Source organism: Chrysochloris asiatica, unplaced genomic scaffold (assembly GCF_000296735.1).
Source record: "Chrysochloris asiatica unplaced genomic scaffold, ChrAsi1.0 scaffold00046, whole genome shotgun sequence".
Taxonomy (NCBI): Eukaryota; Metazoa; Chordata; class Mammalia; order Afrosoricida; family Chrysochloridae; genus Chrysochloris; species Chrysochloris asiatica.
In genome coordinates, this window is record NW_006408564.1 from 5,754,281 (window position 1) to 5,781,269 (window position 26,989).

The window sequence follows — 26,989 nt, forward strand, 5'->3', positions numbered from 1 at the left end:
TGTATGAGGCACCTGTCATGAAGAAAACACTCTAAACACAAAAGTCTAGGAAAAAGAAGCAAGAAATGCTATTCTGTCTGACCTTGCAAGTCGTCAGAATTCAGATGAGGGCAAGAGCCTGTATACTAGGAACAGCCAGAAAAGGCTTCAAAGAGAACAGCATGCTGGATTTGAGCTAGGCTCATAAGACTGGATGGGGATCCTCCAAATCCAGGAAAGGGAAGTAGGTTAGCAAAGAAGAGGGGGCACAAATGACTTTGCCTGGGAAATACCAATGGAGATGAAAACAGTTTATGGATAAACAGGAGGCCCATAGCATTCAAGAATTTGGTACTCTGTCTTCACTCTTGAGTGACAGGGAAGATCTGTGATGTGCAGCAATTTAAAATTTGCAAAGGTACAAACCCGAAGAGTCAGTTAGGTCTCAAGTCCTAAACTTCACAAAGTTCTACCTCCATTAAAGCTTACAATATTCTAAAAACAAGCAACTTTAGTCTTACAGACAGTACGATTTAAAAACAAGGACGTTCTTATAACCAAAGTAAGTAGTGAATTTGACTTAATAGTCTACCTTGTGAATGAAACCTGCAATGTCTTCATTTTGAATAATAATCAATAGTTTATCTAATTTTGATCTTCTTTCCAAAAACTGTTCTGGATGACATTCTGTATTGCCTAATTTGATAAGATATTCCTGTTAAAGAAAAACAACTAAGTCAACATTAAAAAGCTTTTTTGCAAACATCCATTTAATACCAGAAATAAGAGACAAACTGATAATTAACTACTATTACAGCACTATTATAACCAGGAGCATACTTATACTCTAGAAGATCATCAAAGCCACTCTACCTCATTTTATAGAAAAACAACCTAAAGCACACAAGATCACACAGTTATGAAGTGGCTCTTTGTACTATGTTACAATGCTAAGCAGTCAAAGCCAAATAAATGTCTGTGTGAGCTAGTAAAAATAGCAGATTAACCCAGGTTCTTAGCTCAGCTCCATTACTTTATTAAGTGAGCAACACAAAGCCCAATCATTAAAACTGCTCCCACCCTCACCCAACCCCACCCCATTCCTTTCCATTCTAAGCCAGTCTCTGGTTATTGGTCACATAACTGGTATTCTATTCCTTCACAGTTGCACAGCACTTTTACAACCACTGTACCTCGTGTAATTAAAAAAAGCCCAAAAAGCATTCATTCATAGAGTTTCCTATGTAGCTATGCTATTCACATATAAATTAGCCATGTCTGCCAAATTTATATCTTCAAGCTACTTAAAGATTCTCCCAACTAACACCTCCCTCCATTACCTTTCAAAGGACACAGAGCAGTAGTACGTGCAGTTAGAGTCCTGAACCTATAGTCAACTGCAGGATCAGGAGCAGATCAATTCATTAGAGTCTGGTACAGCTACTTAAGACAGCCATAATCAAAATGAGCTCACCTCACAATTAATCTATTGCTTTTTCAAAAGCTGCCTACAAATGTCACACCCTTTGAGGATATTTTTGGGCATCCTTGAACTAAAGCAGCATCTTACATATTGCTTGACTTTGCTCTCAGCTCTGAAGTTTCTGGGCAAATTTCAAACCAGTTTACAGTCAGTTAAAGGTAGATTACTATCTGACAGGCCTGCTGTGACAGTTAAACAGCTTTAAATGGAAAGTCAGTCTATATAAGACAGTTTAACTCCTACAATGACAAATCCAACTCCAGAATTATTTAGGAAATTCTTAGTCTTTTACTCTACTGTAACTTTTTGCAGGGATATTTCCAACGGATACTGACTAAAATAGAATGAAAGTTTCCATCTGAGATTTCCTATCAGATATGAATATCATGGAACAATCTTTTCTTTCTTCTATGCAAGGTAAGTAACAATGAAAACAATTTTTCTATGCCAGAGTGAATTAAAAGCACCATTCACAGGTAAACGCATTTCCTATCCACTCAATCTAGTTACCATATAGGTGAGTTGCCACTGGTGAAGAAAAGTGGGGGTGGAGTTATATCAAGCACACGGGGCTGTGCCCAACCTATTCTCTCACTGAGCCTCTACACACACTACATGCAACTATATCCCCAAGAGTACTGTGCTTCATTCAGAACATGTTGCAAGGACTGGGATAGAAATTGAGCAGTTCTGCATCCATTCCCACAGGGCAAAATATAGAACCATGGAGTTTTCAATAAGCCTGATTCCATCTTCCTGAGAAGCCATATGAAATCAGTAAGGCAGGCACACAGAACGTTCTACCTCCTCATGCATTTCCATGCTTATGAAGGCCTCACTGGGTACCACACAAAGCACACTGACAGCAATCACAGACATTAAAACAGACATGTCAGCAGTACTGAGTTTCTAGGCTACTCTAAGTTTAAGAACCCACTTATGTACAGCTCCTTCTACTACCTAAAGCAGAACAAGTTGAAACCACCCCTAAAGTCTATAAACGGGAACAGGTATTCATTTCAAAGTCCTAGGCATTTTCTTAAGAGTTTAATATCCAATAGCTTCTTGCTAAGTGCCATCGAGTCAATTCTAACCCACAAAGACCCTGTATAGGGTTTCTGAAGAGTGGCTGGATTCCAGTAGCTTAGTGAGTATTACTTGATTATATGTGTATGTATATTATTGTAAAGCATAATGGTTCTGTAGAATAAGCACTGGGCTGTGAACCACAAGGTTGGCTGTTCAAACCCACAGCCGCTCTGCAGAAGAAAGCTAAAACTTGCTGCTCCCACAAGTATTTAGAGCCTGGGAAACCCTACACAGGATCACTATGAGTCAGAATCAACTAAATGACACTAAGAGCAAAACAACTGACACTATCAGACTACTAATACAGTTGTCCCAAGGTGTAGCAATTTACCTATTTTATAAATTTTACATGTCTAGACTTGGAGTCCTGATGTGGCGCTGTAGGATAAGCACTGGACTGCAAGGTTGGTTTGAACTGCAAGGTCAGTGGTTCAAACTTATCAGCTACACCTCAGAAACCCTATATAGGGTCGCTGAGTTGGAACCAGCTCAACGGCACTGAACAACAACATGTCTACGCTTGAAGTCCTTGACTAGCACACATGATTAAACATGGAATTGCTAAGCAAAAAGTTGGCAGTTCAAGCCCAGCAAGTTTCCACAAAAGTAAGGCCTGGCAATTTGCTTCCAAGGAATGCATTTCTACTTTGCACTTGGGGTCATTATGAGTCAGAGGTGACTTGATGTATATGTTGTTTTTAAGTGCCGTCGAGTTAGTTCCCACCCATAGCAACCCTGTATATGTTTCCAAAGACTGGCTGGTGAGCTTGAACTGCCAGCATTGTGGCTCAAAGCAACTATGAAGTACAGCACATTAACCCACGGACTCCCGGTGTGGTGCTGTAGGAGCAACACTGGACTGCAAACAACAAGGCAGGCAATTCAAACCCACCAGCTGCTCCTCGGAAATTCTATACAGGGTCACTAGAGTCAGAACTTAATTAACTGCACTTAACAATAACATATGCATGCATACATACACATATATGTATGTGTATGTATGTAAGTATATATATTTTGAAACAAAGACCTGAAATACCAGTTTACTCTACAGCTTCAGTAGAAAGAAAATCACCTCACAGTAAGGAATCTTTCATGATTTGGGAGTTTTTTAGGATCATCAAAGCTGTTTGTTTCTAAATCAACAAGAGCAATAGGAAATCCTGACATAACAAGGATAACAAGATTACGATCAGACCAACCTTGGACTTTTTTGTTTTCTATTTGACTAAAAACACTATGTGAGCTGTTAATATAACAATTTATTTTACTTCGGTATCTTTCTTCCCATATAATTTTTTTTAATTAGCAAGAAATATTATAATCTTTGAACCAACATTTTATAAATCGAGATGCAATATGTATACAAATGAATACAACAAGAATCTAAGTTCCAGGATATTTACATTATATAGGTTCTGAATTTAGTCAAACAATAATCTTGCATTCTACTGTGCTTTATAAAATTATGAAAATACATGGTCAACATTTAAAAACAAAAAAGACAAGTTTATACAGCACTACTACTATCCTCTCATCTAATTACCTTTATTTCTTTACAGAGCATATTTTCTTCTTCTTCATGAATATAAAATTTCACAGTGTTTTTCTGGACATCTTTCATGATTTTTACCAAACTGTTAAATACTTCAGGTTCTAACTGGCTTATAAAATTTGAAAGAGCTGGTTGGGCAGAAATGGTTACATCACTGGGTGATTTCGTTGTTTCTTTTTCTACTGGCTCCCGAGCAATGTCACCAGGTACAGTATGATCAGAAGTCACCATTAGTTCTGTGGCATGGGGTGGTTGGTTCATCTCCACTTCAGTTAAACTCAAAGCTGAAGAGGACTGCTGCTCACTAGAGTTGGTGTCTTTCAAAGCTTCACTACAAAGTGACTCAGGGAAGGATTTATTGTTGGAATAAATTGAGGAAGATGGCATGCTGCGCTTTCCCAGAGTATTCATTGCTATTTTGGTACCAGAAACATTAGGACTGACTGATGGCAAATTCTCACCCTTGGCTGATGCTTTGACAATAATAGTATTTAGTTTCTCATGCAAGCCATCAACAAACTCCTGCATACCAGCTCTGGAAGTCTTAGAATATATGAATTCAGAAAGTCGTTTCATCTTCTCTTGTGTTGAAAAGATAGGTGTGGAAATTCTATTGACATATGACACATTCTTTTGCTTCAGAATCTCTTCTATCTTCCTAGAAAAGAGACTGTACTCTCCTAACACTGTCCTTTCTGTGGTTTCGCTCAGGGCAGGCGGTTCTGCTGCTGGCACACACTGCTCCTCCACTGCTGCTACCACCTGACCTGTCAACACGTCATCCTCAGTGATGCCCTTTACTGTGTCTGTAAATGGAGAGGATGGAAACTGGTAATCAGAACTTCTCTGTCTACTTATTACCCGGGGGTCGTTAGGGAAGGCCTCCTGCGGTGGCAGACACACCAGTTGTTCTTCTGGTGATTTCATACCTATACAGGAAGAGTTCATTATTTTAAGAGCAATCCAAAAGGAGAACATCAAAAACACAAACTCTTAAATCAGAAAAAAGAGTCAGCACAAGAAGATATTTAGAACTAATAAAGCAGTTGAAGTTCCACTGAAATCAAAACAAACAGAATAAAACCATCAAATACTGATGTGAATCTTATTCTCTATATGCCGTACTTGTGATTCATCTTTGGATTTCATAAGCTAAGACAATTTTGAATGTTACTTCAAAGAAGCACCAATTTGGCATCAATACAAATTATGCCCTTTGTTTATTTCTGCTTCCTTATCATTCTGACTTTAATAGACATGTTTTCACCATGACGGTGAAACAGCTTGCTCACATCCTGTATTCTTTGCCAAATAGTGAATCCAAAATGCTATGAGAATCTTAAGTGCTAAGCACTAAAGAATATCAAACAGAAATACTCTGGGTATAGTACTAACTTAAAAGGTGAATTCAAGCTTTAAGATGATTCGTTTTATATCTATCGGTCTTCAGATCTGTTCTCACATATGGGATTAAATTAAAGGTTTTCTGAAATGCTATTGACAATTTTATCAGGAATAAAAAGGCTTAAAAAAACACAAGAAGAAAACATAAGTAGTTCACAGCTGCATTAAAAGAACACCTCTGACAATGCTTTTACAAGTACTTTCATTTTTTTCCAAAAGAAATTAGGATGGATATCGCCACTTGAGCTAAAAGGACATTCAGCTAGCCAAAAGGACTACAAATTTTGACTTTAAAAAATATATATATCCTAAGTTCAAATACATACACAATGTGTCAAAAAAATCTAAACCAACCAAGTGAAGTATTCTAAACAACAGTCATTTAAAAATATGGTTAATTCCTTATTCAAGTTTACACTTATGTGTAGCAGCATGCCCTGTATATGCAAAATTCAGTTTTGATTCTCCCCATACTCAGTTTTCTAAAATTTAAACAGCAGTCAGTCTGTGACATTTTCTACCAATTCAGTGATAATCATGAACCACTGTCATTTATTACAAAAGTCATATCAGAAGAGTCAAATCACAGCAAGTCTGTAGTAAAAGAAATAAGCAAAATATATGACGTGCCAAGACAAGAATTACAACTATATGAAGCTGATAAAACAGATAATGCATGCTCTGCAATGTAATTTAGGAATATTGAGTATCTTAATTTTGCAACATTAAAATGTCATTTAATATGCATAGAAAAGGTATGGAAGGAAGCCTAACAACTGATACTGGTGGGGAAACTAACTAGCTGGGGGAGAGGTGGAAGTCTTATTTTTTGAAGTATATATGTACTTCTTGAATTATATACCATGTCAAATATCTAATTTATTCAAATAAAATAAAATCTTTCATTTGTATTTTGTAAAATAAATTAGCTGGGGGCTTCACCTGTAGTTTTAAAACTTCTGAATTTTTTTCTTAACGAAATACTTGCTCTCCTAAGTTTTTTATAGCTATCCTTTGCATTACTAATGAGCTTATTTCTGGAGGGCTGTGGCTATAGATGGAGGCTTGGTGTGACACTGTAGGAAAAGCACTGGACAGTTAACCACAAGCTCCTTGGTTTAAATTCACCAGCTGCTCCCTGGAAACCCTGTACAGGGTCACTATGCATTGACATGGACTGGATGGCACTTAACAACATGGCTATAGATAACTAGAATTTTTGTATGCTGAAATAGCTTAATAGAGAATTTTCCATTAAAAGAAAACCAAAAACAAATACATTTTGTACTGCACATCTTAAATGCAAATAATAATCACCATCTACTTTGTTATGCAAGATCAACTTTCCCAATATGATTTTATTAAGACTGATAATGTTATTATTTTAAAAAGTATTTTCATCAACAAATGATTTAAGAGACACATACATGTCAATATCCATAATAGTACAGATCCTTTGCAGTACCTCAATTTTTAAGGTACCTCAATTTGAAAGGGGAGTAGTCATTTCTCTAAGCCAGCATCATATGATTCAGATACCTACCTACAACAGCTCAGCACAAAATATACCAAGATGGTAGGAAAGTAAATGCTGATGGATCATTATAAAGCATAAACAAGTGCTGTTCCCAATAAGAATTCCTAATAGATTCAAAACATAGATGAAACCCAGACATTAATTGAGTGAAAGAGCCAAACCCAAGAGGACACGTATGAGAAGATCTATTTATCTTAAGTTTGAGAAAAGGCAAAACTAATCTGTGGTAAAAGAAGTTAGAATACTATTTACTCTTTGGAGACGATTAAATACTAACAATAAGGAGGCAGAAAAAAACCTTCTGAGGTGCTGGAAATGATCTATTTATCTTGATCTGGGTGGTGGTCAATACAGTATCAGCAAGCCATACACTAAAGATCTGTGCATTCTCCTAAGTTATATACCTGTTGTTCCTGTTTGTATCATCTTTTCCCTGGAGGAGATAAAGATTTTCTTGAAGAAAACTAACAAAAAGTTTTTTGTTTCTAAATTTCCAAAAGAGCAGGAATCACTGTAAAGATCTATTAATGTCAAAAATAAATAAGCAAGCTTAGAGTTCAAGAGTAAGAAACAACATAACAAAAACAAAAAAAGACACCAAAAACCTGAAGCAAGAGAACAGAATCTGTGACTACCTGAAAGGAAGTTCCACTGAACTCCAAAGGAGACTATCTCCTAGGTACCTACTACAACTAGTTCTTCAGTTATATTAGTACACGTTCTTGGAGTCCAAAGGTGTTCTAGCCTCTCACTGTAACTGGGTGCTGAAATAAACTTTACAATTAGAAGGACTGGGCTTAAATATTCAAGATCAGGAATAATGTACCTAAAAGATAGATGGTATCTTTTTAACACTTAAAAGAAACTTTAAGACTGTTTCTCACAGAATATCCTGCAAAATGGATTAAGAAAATATTCTGGTCTTCACAAGTCATTCATTTAAAAAATAATTTATTTTAAGTGAAGAAAACTTAATCTCTATGAACACACCTTTTATAAAGAAAATTGGATAAAATGTGATTGATGATTTAAATACAAAAATGATAATCTATATTTTCCGTTAATTAACAGAACTTAAATAAATGCTCTATTGATGGAAGACCAGAAATGCAAGTAGCAATTTGGAAGAAGGGCACACTGGGAGGAAAAGCAAAGGGAGCCTTCTCACCTGGTGTTTGTTTCTCACCATGTTTCCCAAGCTGGTCTTCTGGGCTTCTTGCATTCCCTCCTGAGGGAAAGCATCCATTAGCATTTGTAGACTCTCTTTAGATATGTGATACTGATTAAGCACCTTTGGACAGGACAGCCCTATATGCTAACAAATTCAAGTATTTCCTCTTTTACCTAAAAAAATCCTCAAGGGATCCTTTTAAAATGCAAAGTTGTTTCCTTTCCTTTCAGGTGACATAAAACTAGATGCTATGCCTTCAAAGGACTCTCAGTGTCAAGTGTGAAGATGTCTAAGTGAGGAATAGTTAGGATAACTCTTATATGGACTACCTCCCTCTTCTGTTTCTCCCATTCAAGAGGAAGTCTCTAGATCAGAAATGAGTACCAGTTCCCTGTCTTACTTACTTACAGGCCTCTTGCCCTCTCTGGTAAGATACTAAGTAGAGAACAAACTAAAGCCTATGGAAGTTGTACAAATTCCTTGAGTCTCAATAGGTTCTAGGTCACACCAGTCTCTTGAGCAAAAAAGCTAATTATCTCTTCTTTTAAAAGGTTAAATAAAGGTCTAGAGATAGAAAAGATACGCCCTGGAAATGCTTCTAAAAATGCTTTGCCAGCAAGAATGAGTAAGAACTTGGAATATTAAGAGTATATATGTATATATGTGTGTTTGCACAGATTTTTAAACATATGCTGAATTCTTCTTGCCCCATAGTTCAATAAACTTTTTTAACTTTCTTATCTCAGGTCATTTTCTCAGATGATCCAATGACTCTAAAGTAATCCAGTACTAAGAAAGCAAATTTCTTTCAAACAGATGAAACTAACTTGATTACTTTCTATATGGTATCTTGTTATGGTGAAGCTTACTCATTTAATAAGTTGAGAAGATGCAATTTAATTGGCTGCCCAAACCCATTATTTTATCTACATAGCTACCTCATCTTATTAGAAACTCACAATTTCTGCCAACAATTTTCACTTGGAAGCTTGCATGCTAAGCTCCATGGGGCGAGTATATCCCTCGCTTTTTAAAAGGCCCTTGTGCAAATACGTGCTGATGCTGAACAAGAAGAGCAACACTCACAATGAACATTATTAGACTGTTCAAAATAAGACACTGAAGATACCAAGGCAAAGTAAGATGAAGACTGATCACCCAAAAGGGGAATCTAGAAAAGATTAAACCCTTCAAGAAACTGAAGTAAAGGGAAGCAAACGTAAGACTTAGTATACTTGCACTTACCTGTAATTGGAATCAGTTTCCAATGTATTTCAGTCTCTTCAACATTGTTTGACTTGGCTTGTTGTCTACGGAATCCATGTTCAATGGGAATAGTGGGGCACAAACTGCAATCTTCTAAACTACTCATGCTAATTAAATTTGGGTCCTAAAAATTAAAGTACACATTCAGTAGCTTCTTTTCAATTAATTTTAACATCAAGTATATATGACTTTTTCTCACAGAAAAATAACAAACTTCAACAAACTAAATATTACAAATGAGTAAAACGAAAAAAGTAAAACTGTAGAACGCTAGACTTGATATGGCAGCAGGGATGTTTTTCCCTCAAAACATAATTAAAAGTTAATTTAGAGCAATGGTTTGTAAACTTTTTCTATAAAGGGCTAGTGGTAAATATTCTAGGTTTTGAGGAGCAGATACTCAGCTCTGCCATAGTATTGCTGAAACAGCCTAACACTATACCTACCTGCATGAGTGGGTGTGTGTATGTTCTAATCAAACTTTAGCTACAAAACAGGAGGTGAATTTGGCACACAGCCCTGTCAAACCTGTTAAATCAGGAATTCTCTACACAGCTAAGTTTCTGTATCCACCTTATACATCTCTCCAAGTGAGTCTCCTGCTTTCACCCTCCCACTAACTATCTAGAGAAAGGTCGGGGAAGTGCACAGACATTTAGTCAAAGATAGGAAACAAAAAATGAAGAAAGACTCAGAACTAAATCCTTAGGAATACAGTGCTATCTTGGTAGTGTTTGTTGCCCAGTGATATAACCATTTCTTGGAGAAGATATGGCTACTTCTTAGCTGAGATCAATACTTTAAAAACAAGGCTGAGAGTCACTTCCAAGACAATCCTAAAGGTCACTCATTTCCCATTTCTATTTACACAAAATATAGTAAGTACCTAATCTTATACACTGCTGCACTGACCTTGGTTGCTGTGCCACAACAGATTCAGTTTTGGGTTGTTAGTGTACTTTTTTTGGGTTGTTAGTGCTTTGAGTATTTAATTTTATTATTATCCAGTAAGCAACTTCTAACAATCACTAAATTTAATCACAGTAAAGTATAGTCTCTCTCAACAGGAAGGAAAACTACTACTTCTGCATTTATCACTCTGTAGCACAGAGGAAGTTTCTCCTGGACAGAAAATCGACTCAAAAGTATTTTTTTTTTTTTGAAATATATAATAATCAGAGCATACCCACATCTTTTCTCTTTCGCACACACTCTGAAAAGGTGACCAATAGACATATGCTTACTTCTTTCAAATGCAGTTTAGGATCAGTGCCTCCTTCACTGGTAGAAACACAAGCAGGGTACTTTAAAGATGATACATCAACTTCTAGCAATGGGCTCTGAGTACCCTTAAAACGTACATTTTCAATTTTTGCACAAGTAGGCTGCTCATACTCTTTATCCTGGGTAGAATTCAACTCATATTCATGCTTTTGCCGCAGCTCTTCACAAGAATCTTCAGTGCACAATCCTAAAGCTTTATTGACTGTGTCTGTTAGGGATGCATCAGAATGCCGGGCAATGGCAAGTGTTTCTGACAGCCAGCTAAATAGCCTATGGATGTCAGCAACACCAGAGTTAGAGGTATCCTGCTGATGCCGTCTCAAGTCAGCATCATACCCAAGGCCACTGATGAGTGAGCCAACATGCTGTGGAGGATCTGAGGAGAAAAAAGGAAAACAAAAGCCCTTTAAGTTTAAAAGGCCAACATTAAAAATAAAAATTCAATATACCTAAAAACTTGTAAAGCACTGGGTTTGTTTTGACAAATACTCCCGTATCACAATTTACAATATAATTGGTTGTAAAATACTTCACATGGGTCAAAATTCCTGTTAAAAGAATTAATTTCCATCATAATTTTAAAATGCTATCAGTGGAAAACTGGGCTTAAGAATCAAGTGTATAGTATGGAAAATATACATTAAAACCATGCAGCCGTTGCCTCAAACACTAACACCAAAATTCCAAAGTCAACCTGATATTTGGCAACAAATGAAACATCTGTACTTGCAATTTTTCTGTTTAAAGGATATGCAAGTTACACTTAAATTCACTCAAAATAGCCATGACTTACTTGATATCTATGTCTTCCAATCTTGTCATATTTTGTCCTTATGATAGATGATCAACATTCTTAAGATCTAAACCTTAATGACTAGATTACTTACACGTATTATGAAGCTAAGATTCTAGAGGTGCAAAATCATCCTGAAGAAATCTATGCACCAAGAACAAAATGCACCACGAATGAACACAGAGCATGGATCTAAGCAGATACAAATTTGAGTAATTTGTACAAACAATATATATATACAAGGGAGCTTCAAAAATTTCAATGAAAATTTCTGTGATCTTTTCATTCTATTTTTACATGAACTTTTTGAAGTCTCCTTGTATATAAAAACTTTTAAAAGGTATACTTTTTAAAATGTAATGTGATTTTTATATTACATCAGAATGTAATGTGATTTAATGCATGAAAGGTTGGAGGTAGGGGGAGAATGGTGTAAAATCTGTATAGATCCCAGGATTCACAGTTTAAGAAAGATAAGAAAGATATTATGTACCACAGGCAAAAAAAAGTAAGAAACAACAGAGTACATACTGTATGATTCTAATCATATGAAAAACTAATCTAGAGAGACAGAAAGCAGATCAGTAGTGGGATAAGATTAGAAGTACAACAAAGGAGCTTGAGACAAATTTTGGGGATAAGAAATATTCTGCATCTTGCAGTGGTATCACAGCTGCCAAATATCAAGCCGTGTCCTTAATACAGGTACATTTTTTTTGTGTATCAAGTGTTGTTGTTAGCTGCTATCAAGTCAATTCCATCTCACAGCAATCCCATGAAAAAAGAGTAGAATTGCTTCATAGGGTTTTTCAAGGCTATGTATGACCTTTTGGAAGCAGATCACCAGGTCTCATTTCTGAGATTCCTCTGATGAGTTCCAACTGCCAACTTTTAGGCTAGTAGTTGAACACTTAACCATTTGTGCCACCCAGAGTCCTTAAAAAAGTTGATGGTTTAGTTTAAAAAATTAAAAGATTAGGAGGCAGTTACTTTTTTTTTTTTTTTGACACAGTGAATTTATTGAAGGGCATAGGTCAGTGCTACCAAGACCTTCAGGAATGCAGGGCCCTCCACTTGTCCAAGGGGCCATGGTTGGGGATATATTTGACCCCACAGCCAACTGGGATGAGCCGCTTCTCAGCCACCATGTCTTCAAACTTATCAACATTGAACTTGGTGAAGCCCCACTTCTTGGAGATGTGGATCTTCTGGCGCCCAGGGAACTTGAACTTGGCCCTGTATAGGGCCTCAATCACATGCTCCTTGTTTTGAAGGTTGGTGTGGATGGACATGATGACTTGGCCAATGTGGACCCTAGCCACAGTACCCTGGGGCTTGCCAAAGGCCCCCCACATCCATCTGGAGCCTGTCAGTGCCAGCACAGGACAACATCTTGTTGATGCGGATGACATGGAACGGATGTAGCCGCACTCAGATATGAAAGCCATCTTTGCCATAGCTTTTCACCATGTACTTGTTGGCACAAATATGGGCAGCCTCCAGGGCTTCTGAGGAGAGCTGCTCATATTCATCCGATACCATGTGGCCACAGAGTGGGAACTCATCCACTTTTGCCTTCTTCCGACCCAGGTCAAAGATCCGAATCTTGGCATCAGGGACACCTCAGCAGAAGCGGGACTTGGGACAGGGCTTGTTCTTACAATACTGGTAACATCGGGCAGGGCAGCGGCCCATGGCAACACCAGGATCTTTGTGGCACGCCGGAGGGAAAGAGATGCTCTCACACTAGGAGGCAGTTACTTCTTATAAAATGAATAGGTTCACCACCAAATGAAGATCAGAATATTCTAAAAGTGAGACTCCAACCTTAAAATATCCACTTTCAAACATACAGTGTGTAAAATGACTAGAATGAAACACTGTTGAGAAACACAAGTCTGGCAGGCACTAATTCTAGTTTAACCTATCCACCCTCCTGCTCCATCCACCACATTTCTCCTTCGGTCTATTACAATTAGCCTGGCATTCCAACCATCTTATTTAATTCTTGATAAAGTTTGATTTTCACCTACAAAAATTTTTTCAGATACACGAAACTACACAGTTATCATGTGTATCAGTACCAAGAATTAGCATATTATTTCCTGAGTGTCGACAATGTGCTCAGTGCTTAAGAAATGCAAAGAGGGCTTCCATAAGCCCATGGAAAAATGGAATTAAAAGATAATGGAATCTTTTCACAAACTTTTTGAAGTTTGTGGAAAGTAGAGTTTAGGAACGATTTGGAGAAACTATCTTGTTATCTGTAAAATAAGGGCAATAATGTCTACTCAAGGATATTATAACTAAAATAGTCACAATATGTACAGCTTTAGTACAGAATATTTAATAAAATACTCATGACAAAAGTCACGGTATAATACAGTGTAAATAAGAAAGAATGACCAGATTAGTAGATTAGAAACATATGTGAAGTTAGAGGAAATGGAGACTGTTCCAGAACAGATCCGCTAAAAAGCTGATGAGGGATCTGAATTTAACAGATACAAGCCTCAAGAAAACTAAAATCTGCTGCAAGTTTAAAGAGAAGTAAAGGCTTGCCCAAGGTCAAGTTTATAACAAACCCTTGAAAAGTTAAGTAGTACAGAAGATAAGATTTGTGGCAAACTTGTAAATCAATACTGAGAAGAATATGATACCAAAATGAGTAACAAAAAGAAATTCAGTCAGGAAAGTCACTAGATGAGTACCTGAACAAGGATGACATCACTGGAAAGTAACAAGTTAAGTTAGGGAAAAAATCTAAACATTATTGAGAGACCAGCACAGTCAATAAAACTTTCTTCAATAATAAAAATACTCTCTTCTACAATAGTGTGCTACCAAGTATCAGGAAATTAATTTTTAATTTTGTTTCAAGTAATTTAAATGACTACCCTGGCTAATGGTTATCACACTGGAGAGTGTAGGAATAGAAGTAAAGGAGAATGACTGAAAAGTAAGGATAAGACTGTTAGCAAACCAAACATGTGACAAAGACACTGATGTAACACAGTGACACTGACTGTATTTACTAAGAAAAAAAGGAATACACAGATCTGACATACTGAACAAAAACAATTATCAGTAAAGAAGACTACATAAAAGAACAGTGTTCGTATTTATGGACAAGCAGTGTGATGACCTTACATGTCTAGATGATTCAGCGAAGTGGCAGGATACAACATCAATATACAAAAATCAGTTGCTTTCCTTTACACTAATAAAGAGAGCTCTGAAAAGCAAATCAGGAAAACAATACCATTTATAGTAGCCACCCAAGAAATGAAATATGTGGAAATATATATCTAACCAGAGAAACAAAAACCCTATACAAAGAAAACTACAAAACACTAGTACAAGAAACATGCAGCGAAGTAGGAATATATCATGTTCGTGGATAGGAAGAAATAAGAGTTTTAAAATGTCTACACTACCCAAAGGAATCTATTGATACAGTGTAATCCCAATTCAGATTCCAACATCATTCTTTAAAGATGGAAAATTAATCACTAACTATACGGGTAAGTGAAGCATTACTAATGAAGAACAAAGTAGGAGGCCTCTCACTTCCTGATCTCAAAACCTACTATACACAGTCAACTAGTCAGAACAGCCGGTAAAGGTACAACAGAAGAAACACAGATGAATGGAACAATTGAGAACCTAGGAATAAATCTATCCACCTATGGTCAGCTGATCTTAGACAAAGGGCCAAAATGCATTGAAGGGGGAAAAGATCATTTTGTCAATAAATGATGCTGGGAAAATTGAAAATCCACTTGCAGAAAAATGAAATAAGACCCATATCTCACAACATATATAAAATGAAGTCAATGTGGATTAAAGACCTAAATGTAAAGCCTAGAAATATAAAGATCAATTGAAAATTAGGGACAAACTTAGGGGCTCTGATACATGGCATAACTGAAAACACACAAAGTGCAAACAAAAGATACACAGGATTTCACCAAAAGAGTAAAATGAGAACCTACAGATCAGGTTTGGCAATGACAAATCAAAAGCCTACTTTCTAAAGTTAGAGAACACTTTACCAAGCAGACAACAAATATCCAATTAAAAATGGGCAGAGGACATGAACAGACACTTCATTAAAGAAGACATTTAGGCAGCCAGCAAACATATGAAGAAATGCTCACAATTATTAGTCATTACAGAGATGCAAATCAAAACAATAATGAAATATCATCTTACTCCAGCATTAATAGCAAAGTTAAAAATAAAAAATGCTGGAAAGAGCATGGAGATACTGGGACTCTCTGACACTGCTGGTGGGACTGTAAAATGGTGCAACCATTATGGAAAATGGTACGGCGCTTTCTTAAAAAATTGGAAACAGATACACCATATGGCCCAGCAATCCCTCTACTTGGTATACATCCTCAAGAAATAAGAGCTTTGACAAAAATAGATATGTAAACCCATGTTCATAACAGCACTAGTCACAATAACAAAAAGGTGATGACAACTTCAAGGCCCATCAACAGAAGAATGGTAAAAAAAAATTTGGCACATACACATAAGGGAACACAAAGCCTCAATGCACTGCAAAACACCTCACAACAAGGATAAACCTGGAGGACACTATGTTGAGTGAAATTGTTGTTGTTGCTATCATGTGCCGTGGAGTCGGTTCCGACTCATAGCGACCCTGTACCAGGTTTCCGAGGCTGTAAAGCTTTACAGGAGCAGAACGCCTCATCTTTCTCCCACGGAACAGCTGGTAGTTTCGAACTGCTGACCATGCGGTTCGCAGCCCGATTCGTAAGCACTACACTACCAGTGATTGAAATTAGTCAATTACAAAAGGACAAACATTGTATGAGACCACTATTATAATTTTCTTGAGGAGAGAAACATTCTATGATGGTTTCTTTAAGGAGAGAGGGGGAAATTATTCACAAACTAGAGGGTAGACACATGTTAACATGGGTGACAGGACAGACAATATACAAAAAGAGGGAAGTCAGCAGAGGAAAGATGAAGGTAGCAGAAGACAAAGGGAGGAATATAAGACATAAAGTGAAAAGAGGTAAATACTGTTAAATGGTAGTACATGGATGGGACTGCCATTATTAATGATGCAAAGTATGATTTACTGAATATAAAACCCATGACCTGCTCTGTAAACCTTAATCAACTCACAAAAAATTTTCTTTCCATTTTTTTTTTTTAAAGAAGAATGCCAAAGATATTCCTGTGGTAGAAAAGAATGTATGTGCTTCTAAGAAATTTTCTTTTAAGGCGGCAGAAGTTCCTTCATTAGGAAACATCCTAAAAGAGACCAAAATTATGTTACACTTTTCCAACTTTACAGTTGTATAAGTTGTACAAATAAAAGTATAAGACAGCAAGAGTTTTGATTAGTAGGACAAGAGCTGAGTACACTTTGCAATCTCTTATTAGCCTAAGCCTAACTATTCAGAAATCTGATGTACTAAGACTCCTTATAAACATTTCCTGTACAGGTACACACAATAAATATTTCAGGCCTTGAAAGCCATACAATCTCTGTCCCAATTGGACCATTATAACAAGAAAGCAACCATATACATAGAAATGAATAGGCATGGCTATGTATAAATAAAACTTCATTTACAAAAACAGGTGACAGAATTGGCACTTTGGCTATAGTATGTGGATTACTGTATCAAGAAAAAGGACTAATTTTTGTTGTTATTATACTAAGTAAGAAGCACTCGGATATTTTACCTTCATATAGGCGGCAATTTTCAGATAAATCACTGGTTTTGGCAAGTTTTCTGATATTTTCAGGTAGATCCTCAAGCTTCCTCTTCAAGACAGTTTTGCTTCTTATATCTTCTGTGTCTGAATCCCCACCCACATTTTTTTTCCTACACTGAATTAAGTTAATCAATTCTTTGACTCTATCCTTATCATAATCCAAAGAATGAGATGACTTCTGCTTTCCAGATGTGAGAATTTCACCTCTTGAGTTATTTCGTTTTCTAAATTTCATTTTTGTACCATTCATTTCTTCTTCTTGTCCTTCATAATCTGAAAGTGGACTGAATTGTTGTAGTTTCCTATTATCTTCAAAAAGCTCTTTTAATTTACAAATAGGTAACTGATACATTTCAGGCCGATAAATATAGGTATGCAAACAATCATCAATATGGGACTTATTTTTCGGAGCTGAGTATAAGAATTTTTTATCATCTAATCGTGAATCATAAGGAAACATGATAAACTCTCTTTTACCTGAACCAAAACCTCGCTTAAAAAATTCAGTTACATACTTTTCAACAACAGAATGAAAATTTATAGTATTTATATTTTTGAATTCCTTTCGACACTGAATCAAAGAAAACTGTAAAAACTGAGTTATTTTTAACACATCTGATACACTTTCATGCCTTTCCTGTGGTGCTGCATTGGTTGAACCTTTTTGTGCTAGAGAAAAAAAACAAACAAAAAAAAGCAAATCATATTAGCAATCAAGGAAGTCATCAAATGCAGATCTACTACTATCAAAGAAATATAACAAAATTCATGCATTAGTGGTGAACCAAACCAATGTGCACTCTAATATGCAAAACTAATATGGCAAATATATAAGCAACATACTTGTAACCCATATAAGGCTAACATGAAACTATAACAAATGAAAGGGCAGAATATATTTTGAAAGGAAAAATATGTATTGCTAGGAACTCTCAGTGATCTGTGTTTTATACTGCATTGTTGTGAAGTGCTGCTGAGTCAGTTCCAACTCACAGCAACCCTGGATAGAGTTTCTTAGGAGCAGCTGGTAGAGGTTTGAACCACTGACCTTTCCTGTTAGCAGTCCAGTACTTATTCTATAATACCACACCAGCACTCCATATTATAGAGCACTGTGAACACCTCTTAATCCCCCACTATCTCCCAAACTATGTAAATAAAGATTAAATGCTGTTAACTTTCTAGAATATGTTGGCATCTATGTTTACGTAACTGGACTCAGACAGTAAAAGAACTTACAAGGAACTATGCCTCTAGGTTCTTGAAACAGAAACAAAGCATGTAGGATTCGAGATTTAGCAGTCTGATATTCTAAAAAACAGAAGACAAATTTGTTAGCTATATGTTTTCGTTGAAAAAATCTGAAAATAATTATTTAAAAAACAGAGATCACCTACCATATGAAATCATCTGACAAGGAGAAAGAAGAAAAAGGAACCCTCGGTCTCCCAGAGGTTTAACAAGAACCTGTATTTTAGGAAGAGTGAACAAAGTGTACCTGTTTATTATTACTCACCATAAGGCAAACAATGCATTTTCTACTAGTTATTTAGGAAACTAAATTCTCAGCCAAGTTTTGAGAAAAAAAATACTGCTGCTGAATTAGTTAAAAATCCTTTCCACCATCTCTTTGCTGATTAACAGGATTCCATTCAAATGTAAATTCCTTATTTTCTTAAATGAGACAGATTCTGAAAGAATTCCTCTTATTAACTGTGAAATCAATTGGTTACTTTTTCTTTGAAGCTAAAAGTCCAGGACTTCAAATAGTTTCCCCATCAGTTCAACAGACATGTTAATTGTCAAAGCAGCGTGCTAGATGTTGGAGATATAAAACAAGGTATCACAGAGACATAACTGCTGCCTTTGAAGGCTCCAGGCTAATATCAAATGAAAAGTTCTACCAGAGTCTATTTCCACATGTAGTTAATGAACATTCTTCACATGTGTGGTGTGGCAATTTTCCAATAAACATTACTTCAAAGACACACATATAATAAATATAACTTTAAAGACATATATATATACATATATATATATAGGACCTTAATCACAAGTTTATAACTGGGTAGGGGAAATAACACAAGGAATAACAATAATTAAATATGACAGTAAAGCTCCCTAAGAGATTTATGAAACAAAAGGTAGGTAGCGGGAAATATTTTGGTCAAGAAAGGTTTACTGAGTGTGTAATGGAAGTGAAATTTAAAGAATGGATAGATAGAATGCTAAGAGTCTAAAATTATGAGGAGGACATTTCAGAGGGTAAAAACCACGCACAAAGACAGAGGTATCATAGGATTCACAGTATACAGGTATCAGAGAATCAAAAGGGTGAGGATAAGGATAAACGTATAATAAAATTCTAGAAAGAAAGAACATGGCCAGAGTATGAAAAGATTATAATAGTGAAAGATTTCTGAACTGTTGTTTCCTAAAACGCAAACAAAACACATTAATAGCAATGTGCAAGACAGGAAAGAAAAAATATAATGTGATGAACTTAGATTTAAGGTTATTAGTACATTAGTACACATTAGCTTTGGAAGCATAGTGGTTATGAGTCAGTCTGCTAATCACATGGTCAGCAGTTTCAAACTACCAGCTGTTCTGCAGGAGAAAGATGAGGCTTTCTGCTCCTGTGAAGACATGGTTGTTTTAGTTAAGTGCCATCAAGTCGATTCCAACCCATAGTGACCCTGTATAGGGTTTCCAAGGAGCCACTGGTGCGCTTGAACCGCCAACCTTGCAGTTCAAACAGCTTTGTAGTCTGGCGCATTAACCCACAGCACCACACCAGGACTCCTTGTAAAGATTTACATCTTTAGAAATCCTATGTAGGGTTGCTATGAGTTAGAATTGACTCCACAACATACTACCACCACTACCGTCCTGGACTCTTGGTGTGGCACCACAGGATAAGCACTTAAGCTTAAGGCTGGTTTGAACCACAAGGGTGGCGGTTCAAACCCAACAGCCAATCTTTGGAAACCCTATACAGAGTCACTATGAGTCAGAAATGACTTGACAGCACTTACCAACAACAATAACAACTATAATTTCAACAATATTTGGGGGATTATAGTAAGGGTAAGTAAATAGGGAATAGAACACTGCAAGTTAAACAAATAAGAACACTTGGCTTCTGATAAAAAAAACTGTGCTATGGATGGTGGAATAAACAGAGGAGCTGTACAGAGTTTTGTCACCAAGGACATAGAAAACTGGGTGAAACAGAGTAGAGGGACTGTCCCAGAACTCTGAACTTCATACAAAGTAAGAGGGCAACAATCAGGGGCTTACCAGCAGAGAAATCTGAAGTAGCAGCAATAAAGAGAGTTACTTCTGAACCGGGACGGTCAGTGGGCCGCAGCCTTTGCAGAAAGACAGAGGGCAAAGACAGCAACGAGCTCGCCCACAATGCAGAAACTACCCAGAGATTTATAGAAATAGAGGTGCAAGGGTCTTTTATCTTTCCTTCAACTTTTTTTATTTTTTTGCTTTCCCTCGATATGTCCTCTCTGTTTGGTCAGGGCATCTCCACACAGGTGGTAGCGCACCCCCAGAAAAGCCCAGCTTTGCACACACAAAATGTGTGATACGAAGAACGATTAACACTGACCTCCTGAGTTGCTCAAGGGAAGAATTTGCCCAAGGTGAAAATATGAAACATCTGGAAGTCTCAAAGTCAGGTTTGGAAATTAGAATTCATTTTTTTCTGTCACTTGTTGTTGTTGTTAAGTGCCGTCGAGTCAGTTCTGACCCATAGCGACCCTGTACAGGGTTTTCGAGGGTGTAAATCTTTACAGGAGTAGAAAGCCTCATCTTTCTCCCGCGGAGTGGCTGATAGTTTCGAACCGCTGACCTTAAGGTTCGCAGCCCGATTCGTAACCCCTACGCTACCAGTGGCACCAAACAACCACTTACCTTTTCCAGGTATAATTTTTTTACTGTTATTGGTCTTATTCTAGGTCATTGTTTTATTTTAATAGGTCTCATAACTTTATACAAATATCCTTGGTGGATGTCTGATTTTAAGACTTAGTCCTCAATTTGGCCTTCCTCCTATTTTTGTGGGAGTTTCTATTCACACCTCACCTAACAAGGGAATGCAAAATACGGCCATAGAGCCAAGCTACATTTGCATCCTATAAAACCCCACCAAAAAGGCAAGATCCAAATAACAGCTGCTATATTCAGAAAAGTGTATATAAACAACACCTGTTAAAAATACTCTAAAGGGAGCCACAATTGTAGTGAACAGAGAAGCCAGTCTCCTAATCACAAACAGCAGGAGACAATGTGGAATGTGCTTAAGAACATACCATCATACATTCATTTAATTAACAAAAATACAACAGTACCACAATACCTAAGAAGCACCACAGACTAAGAAGCAGCAGAAAATTTCTGCTCATGTGCATATGCAAGATAGAGTAGCTCAGACAAGTGACCAAGAAGAGCTAAGAATGGTATTAGAGGGTGAAGAGGCTCTGGAATTGTCTGAAAGGCAATTTAGGAGAATGATATTGAGGTGCATCCAAAGTTCCACAGAAGAGCAGAGGGGAAAAAAGTAATCAGAAAAGCGCTACAGGACCAAGTGAGCAAAATCAATACCGCACTGCATTCAAGAAAAAAATGGAAAAAAGAGGTCCAGACAACTAATGCCAAAATATAAAAAATGGACAACACACTGAAAGGGCAAATGAGCAGATGTGACGGGATGGAGACCAGAATCAGCACAAGCTTCAAGACAAATCTCTCAATATTGGTAAGACAGAAGAACAAGTAGAATAAATTTTTTTTTTTTAATCTGAAGAAAGCCTAAGATTAATGTGGGACAACATGAAGAGAAACAACTTGAGGCTGCCTGGAATTCCAGAATAGGAAGGGACAAAAAAACAAAACAAAACAAAAATAAACTACAGAGGAGATAGTCAAAGAACTGTTGAAGGATAATTTCCCTAACTTCTTGAAGGACAAGAAGATTGGCATCCAAGAACCTGAACAAACTCCAGGAAAAATAGACTCCAAAAGACAATTACCAAGACATATCAAAATCAAACTTTCTAAAGCCAAACACAAGAGAGAATCCCGAACACAACTTGGGAAACAAGAAATGTTACATATAAAGGAACGCAAATACGATTAAGCTGTGCATATTCAGCAGCAACCATGCAAGCAAGAAGACAATGGAGAGACATATACAAAATTCTGAAAAACAACCATCAACCAAGAACCATATACCCAGAAGAGCTGTCAATCAAATACGACGATTAAAATGAAAACATTCCAGGATAAACAGAAATTAAGGGATATTGTAAAGGTCAATCAGCACTCTAAAACATAGTAAAAGGAGTTTTTTGGACTGAGAATCAACAAGACCAGACAACAACCAAAGGCTGACATATGTGACAACATCACCTGGGCCTCAGTACAGAGATTAAAGAAACCAGGACAGAGCAAAACTTCCAGATTGAAATTAGGAAATTTGGGAGGAAAGCCCATGAACAGGATAGCTAAAAAGAAAAAGAAGGGAAAAGTGTAGTAAAAGAGATCCAGTTGGTAAGGTGGTCACAGTTAGATTTCAAAATAAAACAATCTGTCATAAAAAGAGGAAAAACTTAATAAAATAAAGGGTAACCTCAAAGAAACTGGGTACAAGTCCACATCAAATCAAGAAGAGAAGCATCCAAAGAGTATGGAAACATTAACACTCTGAACAAACTGACAAGAAAAAACACACAAAAAATGAACTCAGCACAGGAAGGCATGTGGATCAGAGAAACCAGCAGAACCACACACACAAAACAACAAACAAACAGCATAATGTCAGCAATTAGTTCATACCCATCAATAACTACACTAAACTTCAGTGGATTGAATAAATCAGTCAAGAAGCAGAGTGTAGCAGAATGGATAAGAAAGCAAACCTATAACACACAAAAATCAAAAACAGATTGAAAATTAAAGGATGGAAAAAGGTATACTAAGCTAATTGCAATAAAAAATGAGGAGTGGCAATATTAATCTCAGACAAAATAAACTTTAAAACAAAGACGAGTGAAAGAGACAAAGGTCATTATCTCATGGTTAAAGGGCCAATTGAACAAGAGGACATGACTATAATAAAATATCTTTGTTCCCAACGAAAACACACAGCAAACCCTAAAACAACTGAAAAATGAAATAGCCACATCTACAATAATACGTGAAGATTTTAAAACACCACAACAACCAGAAAGAAGCTCAACAGAGACATAGAAGAACTGAGCAACACAATCAAACTTGACCTCACAGAGGTACAGAGCGTTCAATCCAACAGCAGCACAATACACATTCTTTTCCAGTACACATGGATCATTCTCCAGAATAGATCATGTGTTAGCTCACAAAGCAAACCTCCATAAACTGAAAAACATCAATGCAAAGCATTTTCTTAGATCACAATGTTATAAAATCAGAAATCAACAATAGAAAGGCCAAGGAAAAAACAGTGTATACGTGAAAATTGAATAATACCCTGCTTAAAAGCTACTGGGTAGTAGAACAAATAAAAAGCAAAAATTTTTAATCCCTAAAAATAAATGAGGTGACACTACAACACAGCTAAATCTTTGGGGCACAGCAAAGACAGTGGGGAGAGGGCAATTTACTGCAATAAAAGCACATTCAAAGTAAAGCTAAATTCAACAGAAGGAAAGAAATAGTAAACTCTAGAGTAGAAATAAATGAGACAGAAAATGGAAAAACAGTAGAAAAATAAAGACAAGAAGTTGGTTCTATGAAAAGATTAAGAAAATTGACAAAACTCTGGTAAACCTAACAAAAGAAAAGAGGTAGAAGATACAACACGCATGCATAAGAAATAACATGGGAGACATTACAAAAGAACCAATGGATTATGAAAATGTGGAGGAAATTGGTGCATTTTTAGAAATACACAACCTACCTAAATTTATACAGAGTTAAGTAGAAAACTTGAACAGACCTCTATAACAAACGAAGAAATAGATCAGGTCATCAAAAAAAAAAAAAAACTCCCAACCAAAAAAAGTCCCAGACCAGATGGCTTCACCAGTGAATATGCAAATATTCAAAGAAGAGCTGATAGCTATTCTACTCAAACTATTCCACAATATAAAAGAGAGGGGAAAATGTCCTAATATATTTTACAAAGCAAGCATAATCCTCACACCAAAATCAGGGAAAGGACATCACTAAAAAAAAAATTACAGACAAATATCCCTCATGAACATACAGATGCAAAAATTCTCGACAAAATCCCTACCCAAAAGAGTTCAACAGCTTATATATATATATATATATATAAAATACATCACACCAAGTGGAATTCATACTAGGAATGCAAAGAAGGTTCAACATTTGAAAAATAACATTAATTCACCACATAAACAAAAGGGCAAAAACCACATGATTCTATCAATTGATGCAGTAAAGGCATTTGACACAATGGAGCACCCACTACTCCTGATCAAAACACTAAAAGCAGTAATTGAAAGAAAATTCCTCAATATAACTAAGAGCACATATACAAAACCAACAGCCAACATTACTCAACAGGGAGAAACTGAAAGCATTCCTTTTGCTGACAGAAACCAGACAAGGATGCCGGGTATCACCACTCTCATTCAAAACTGTGTTGGAAGTGTTAGCCAAAGCTATAAGGCAAGGAAGGAAGATTAAAGGTACTTACACTGGCAAAGAAGAAGTAAAGCTGTCTCTATTTGCATATGATATATATGATCCTATACACAGAAAATCCCAAAGACTCAGCAAAAAAAAAAAAAAAAAAAACTACTGAAAATCATTAGAAAATTCAGCAAAGTAGCAGGGTACAAGATCAACAATCAGGAAGATCCCCTATATACTTTGGAGATGCTAACATTTTGGCCTTAAGGAGCTCTGGTAGTGTAGAGGTTTTGAATTGGGCTGCTAACCTCAAAGTCAGCAGTTCAAAACCACTAGCTGTTCCACGGGAGAAAGAGGAGACTTTCTTCTCCAATAAAGATTTACAGCCTCAGAAACCCTATAGTGTCACTATGAGTAGGAACCAACTCCATGGCACACCACCACCACACTTTGACCTTACCTGCATTAGCTAACATATATCCTTCTGATGCATACAATCACTGTTGTATAACTAATCAGTTTGTTTTCTACTCTATAGTCTTTCCATACCATATTTTCATTGATGATTGGTTAGTGTGTCAAGGAATCATATCAGATTAAAATTAATTCTCATGCATGTATTGTGGAAATTTGTGGCTAGTGTAATTTTTATTTTGTTATTTCTTTTCAAGAAATATTGATCAGTTGTGGCACTTACTGGTTAAAATGACATTACTACTGATTTCTAGATGTAATAAGCCATGCTTATGCTTAGGCAATATAAGGGACTTTGCTTTTCTTCTAATAACTGTATCAAAGAGAATATTTCCTCTTTGCCTGTTAAGATTTAGCTGTTGTCTACACAAAATTTTGGTTCCAGACTGAACCAGTATTACTGAGAACTGAACTTTAAGACAGTTGTGATTTCCATCTATTACTGACTTTCCTTGACTCCCTACTATATATAAGCAGCTGCTTTGAAGGAGAAAAGATGAATAAGAGTTGGCTTAATTTTTTTTTTATATAGCAAAGAAAGTAAGGCTTTAGGAATGTCATGGTAACATGCTGATATATACGCAGAAGTAGACAAATTCAGACACCAAAACACAATTTAATTCTAACTTGGATGCTTTTGGAAAAGCTAAAATTACATGAAGACCAACTAGAAATAAGTATTAATAATAACTAAAGTAGTGTTTCTCTTATTCCTTTGTTATATATGTTAAGTGACTCAGCCTAATAATTATTTTTTAAAGGCGTTTTTATTTCTTGTAATATGATTCTTATATTTATTTGTAGATCCATATGGACTTTTTTTGTTGTTGTTCCTTAATTGTTTATTGCTAAGCTAACTAACCTCTTTTAGATTATTTTTAAGCTGAATTTAGGTATAAGCTGTTAAATACACAGAAACTGCTAAATGGAATCCAAGTTTTTCAAAAGTTCAGGTCTAAATACAATGATTGGTTTACTGTTGTATAATTTCAACCTATCATTTTCCATGTAAATAATAAATAAACAGGATACGCTTAAATAACAATAATAATAATGAAAGAAAGAAAACAGGGCCCATCAATATGCTGTCTACAAAAGACTTCTTAGACAAAAAGAAAAAATAGACTAAAGATCAAAGGACGGAAAAAAATACATCAAGTTAACAGCAACAAAAAAGAAGAGAAGTAATTCAGGGCATACACATACTATCAAACATTTTGAAAATTACACAAACAACAGTAGACAAAATAGATGAGTGGGATATACTAAAAATTAAACACTTAGGTGCATCAAAAGATTTCTCCAAAAGAGTACAAACGGAACCCACAGGATGGGAAAAAATCTTTTCCTACAACACATCAGATAAGTGACTCACTTATAAATAGAAATATATAGGAAACACCTCTACAAGAAAAAGACAAATAACCAATTAAAAAGGGGCACAGGACATGGACACTTCACCGAGGTGATCCAGGCAGCCAATAAACATATGAAGAAATGGTCACGATCATTAGTCATTTGTTGTTGTTGTTGTT

The 26,989-nt window shown here is 36.3% G+C and overlaps 1 protein-coding gene across 1 annotated transcript in view; it reads right to left on the minus strand.

Moving 5' to 3' along the window:
• FAM208A (family with sequence similarity 208, member A) overlaps positions 1-26,989 on the minus strand; it is a 74,434-nt gene that overhangs the window by 4,788 nt on the left and 42,657 nt on the right. Inside the window, exons 12-19 of the mRNA XM_006862119.1 lie at positions 18,725-18,794; positions 18,567-18,638; positions 17,295-17,996; positions 10,729-11,144; positions 9,464-9,608; positions 8,216-8,275; positions 4,098-5,035; positions 572-694 (exon numbers count right to left, since the gene is read on the minus strand). Coding sequence (XP_006862181.1) covers positions 572-694; positions 4,098-5,035; positions 8,216-8,275; positions 9,464-9,608; positions 10,729-11,144; positions 17,295-17,996; positions 18,567-18,638; positions 18,725-18,794 — 2,526 coding nt within the window. The remainder of the gene's footprint in view (positions 1-571; positions 695-4,097; positions 5,036-8,215; positions 8,276-9,463; positions 9,609-10,728; positions 11,145-17,294; positions 17,997-18,566; positions 18,639-18,724; positions 18,795-26,989) is intronic.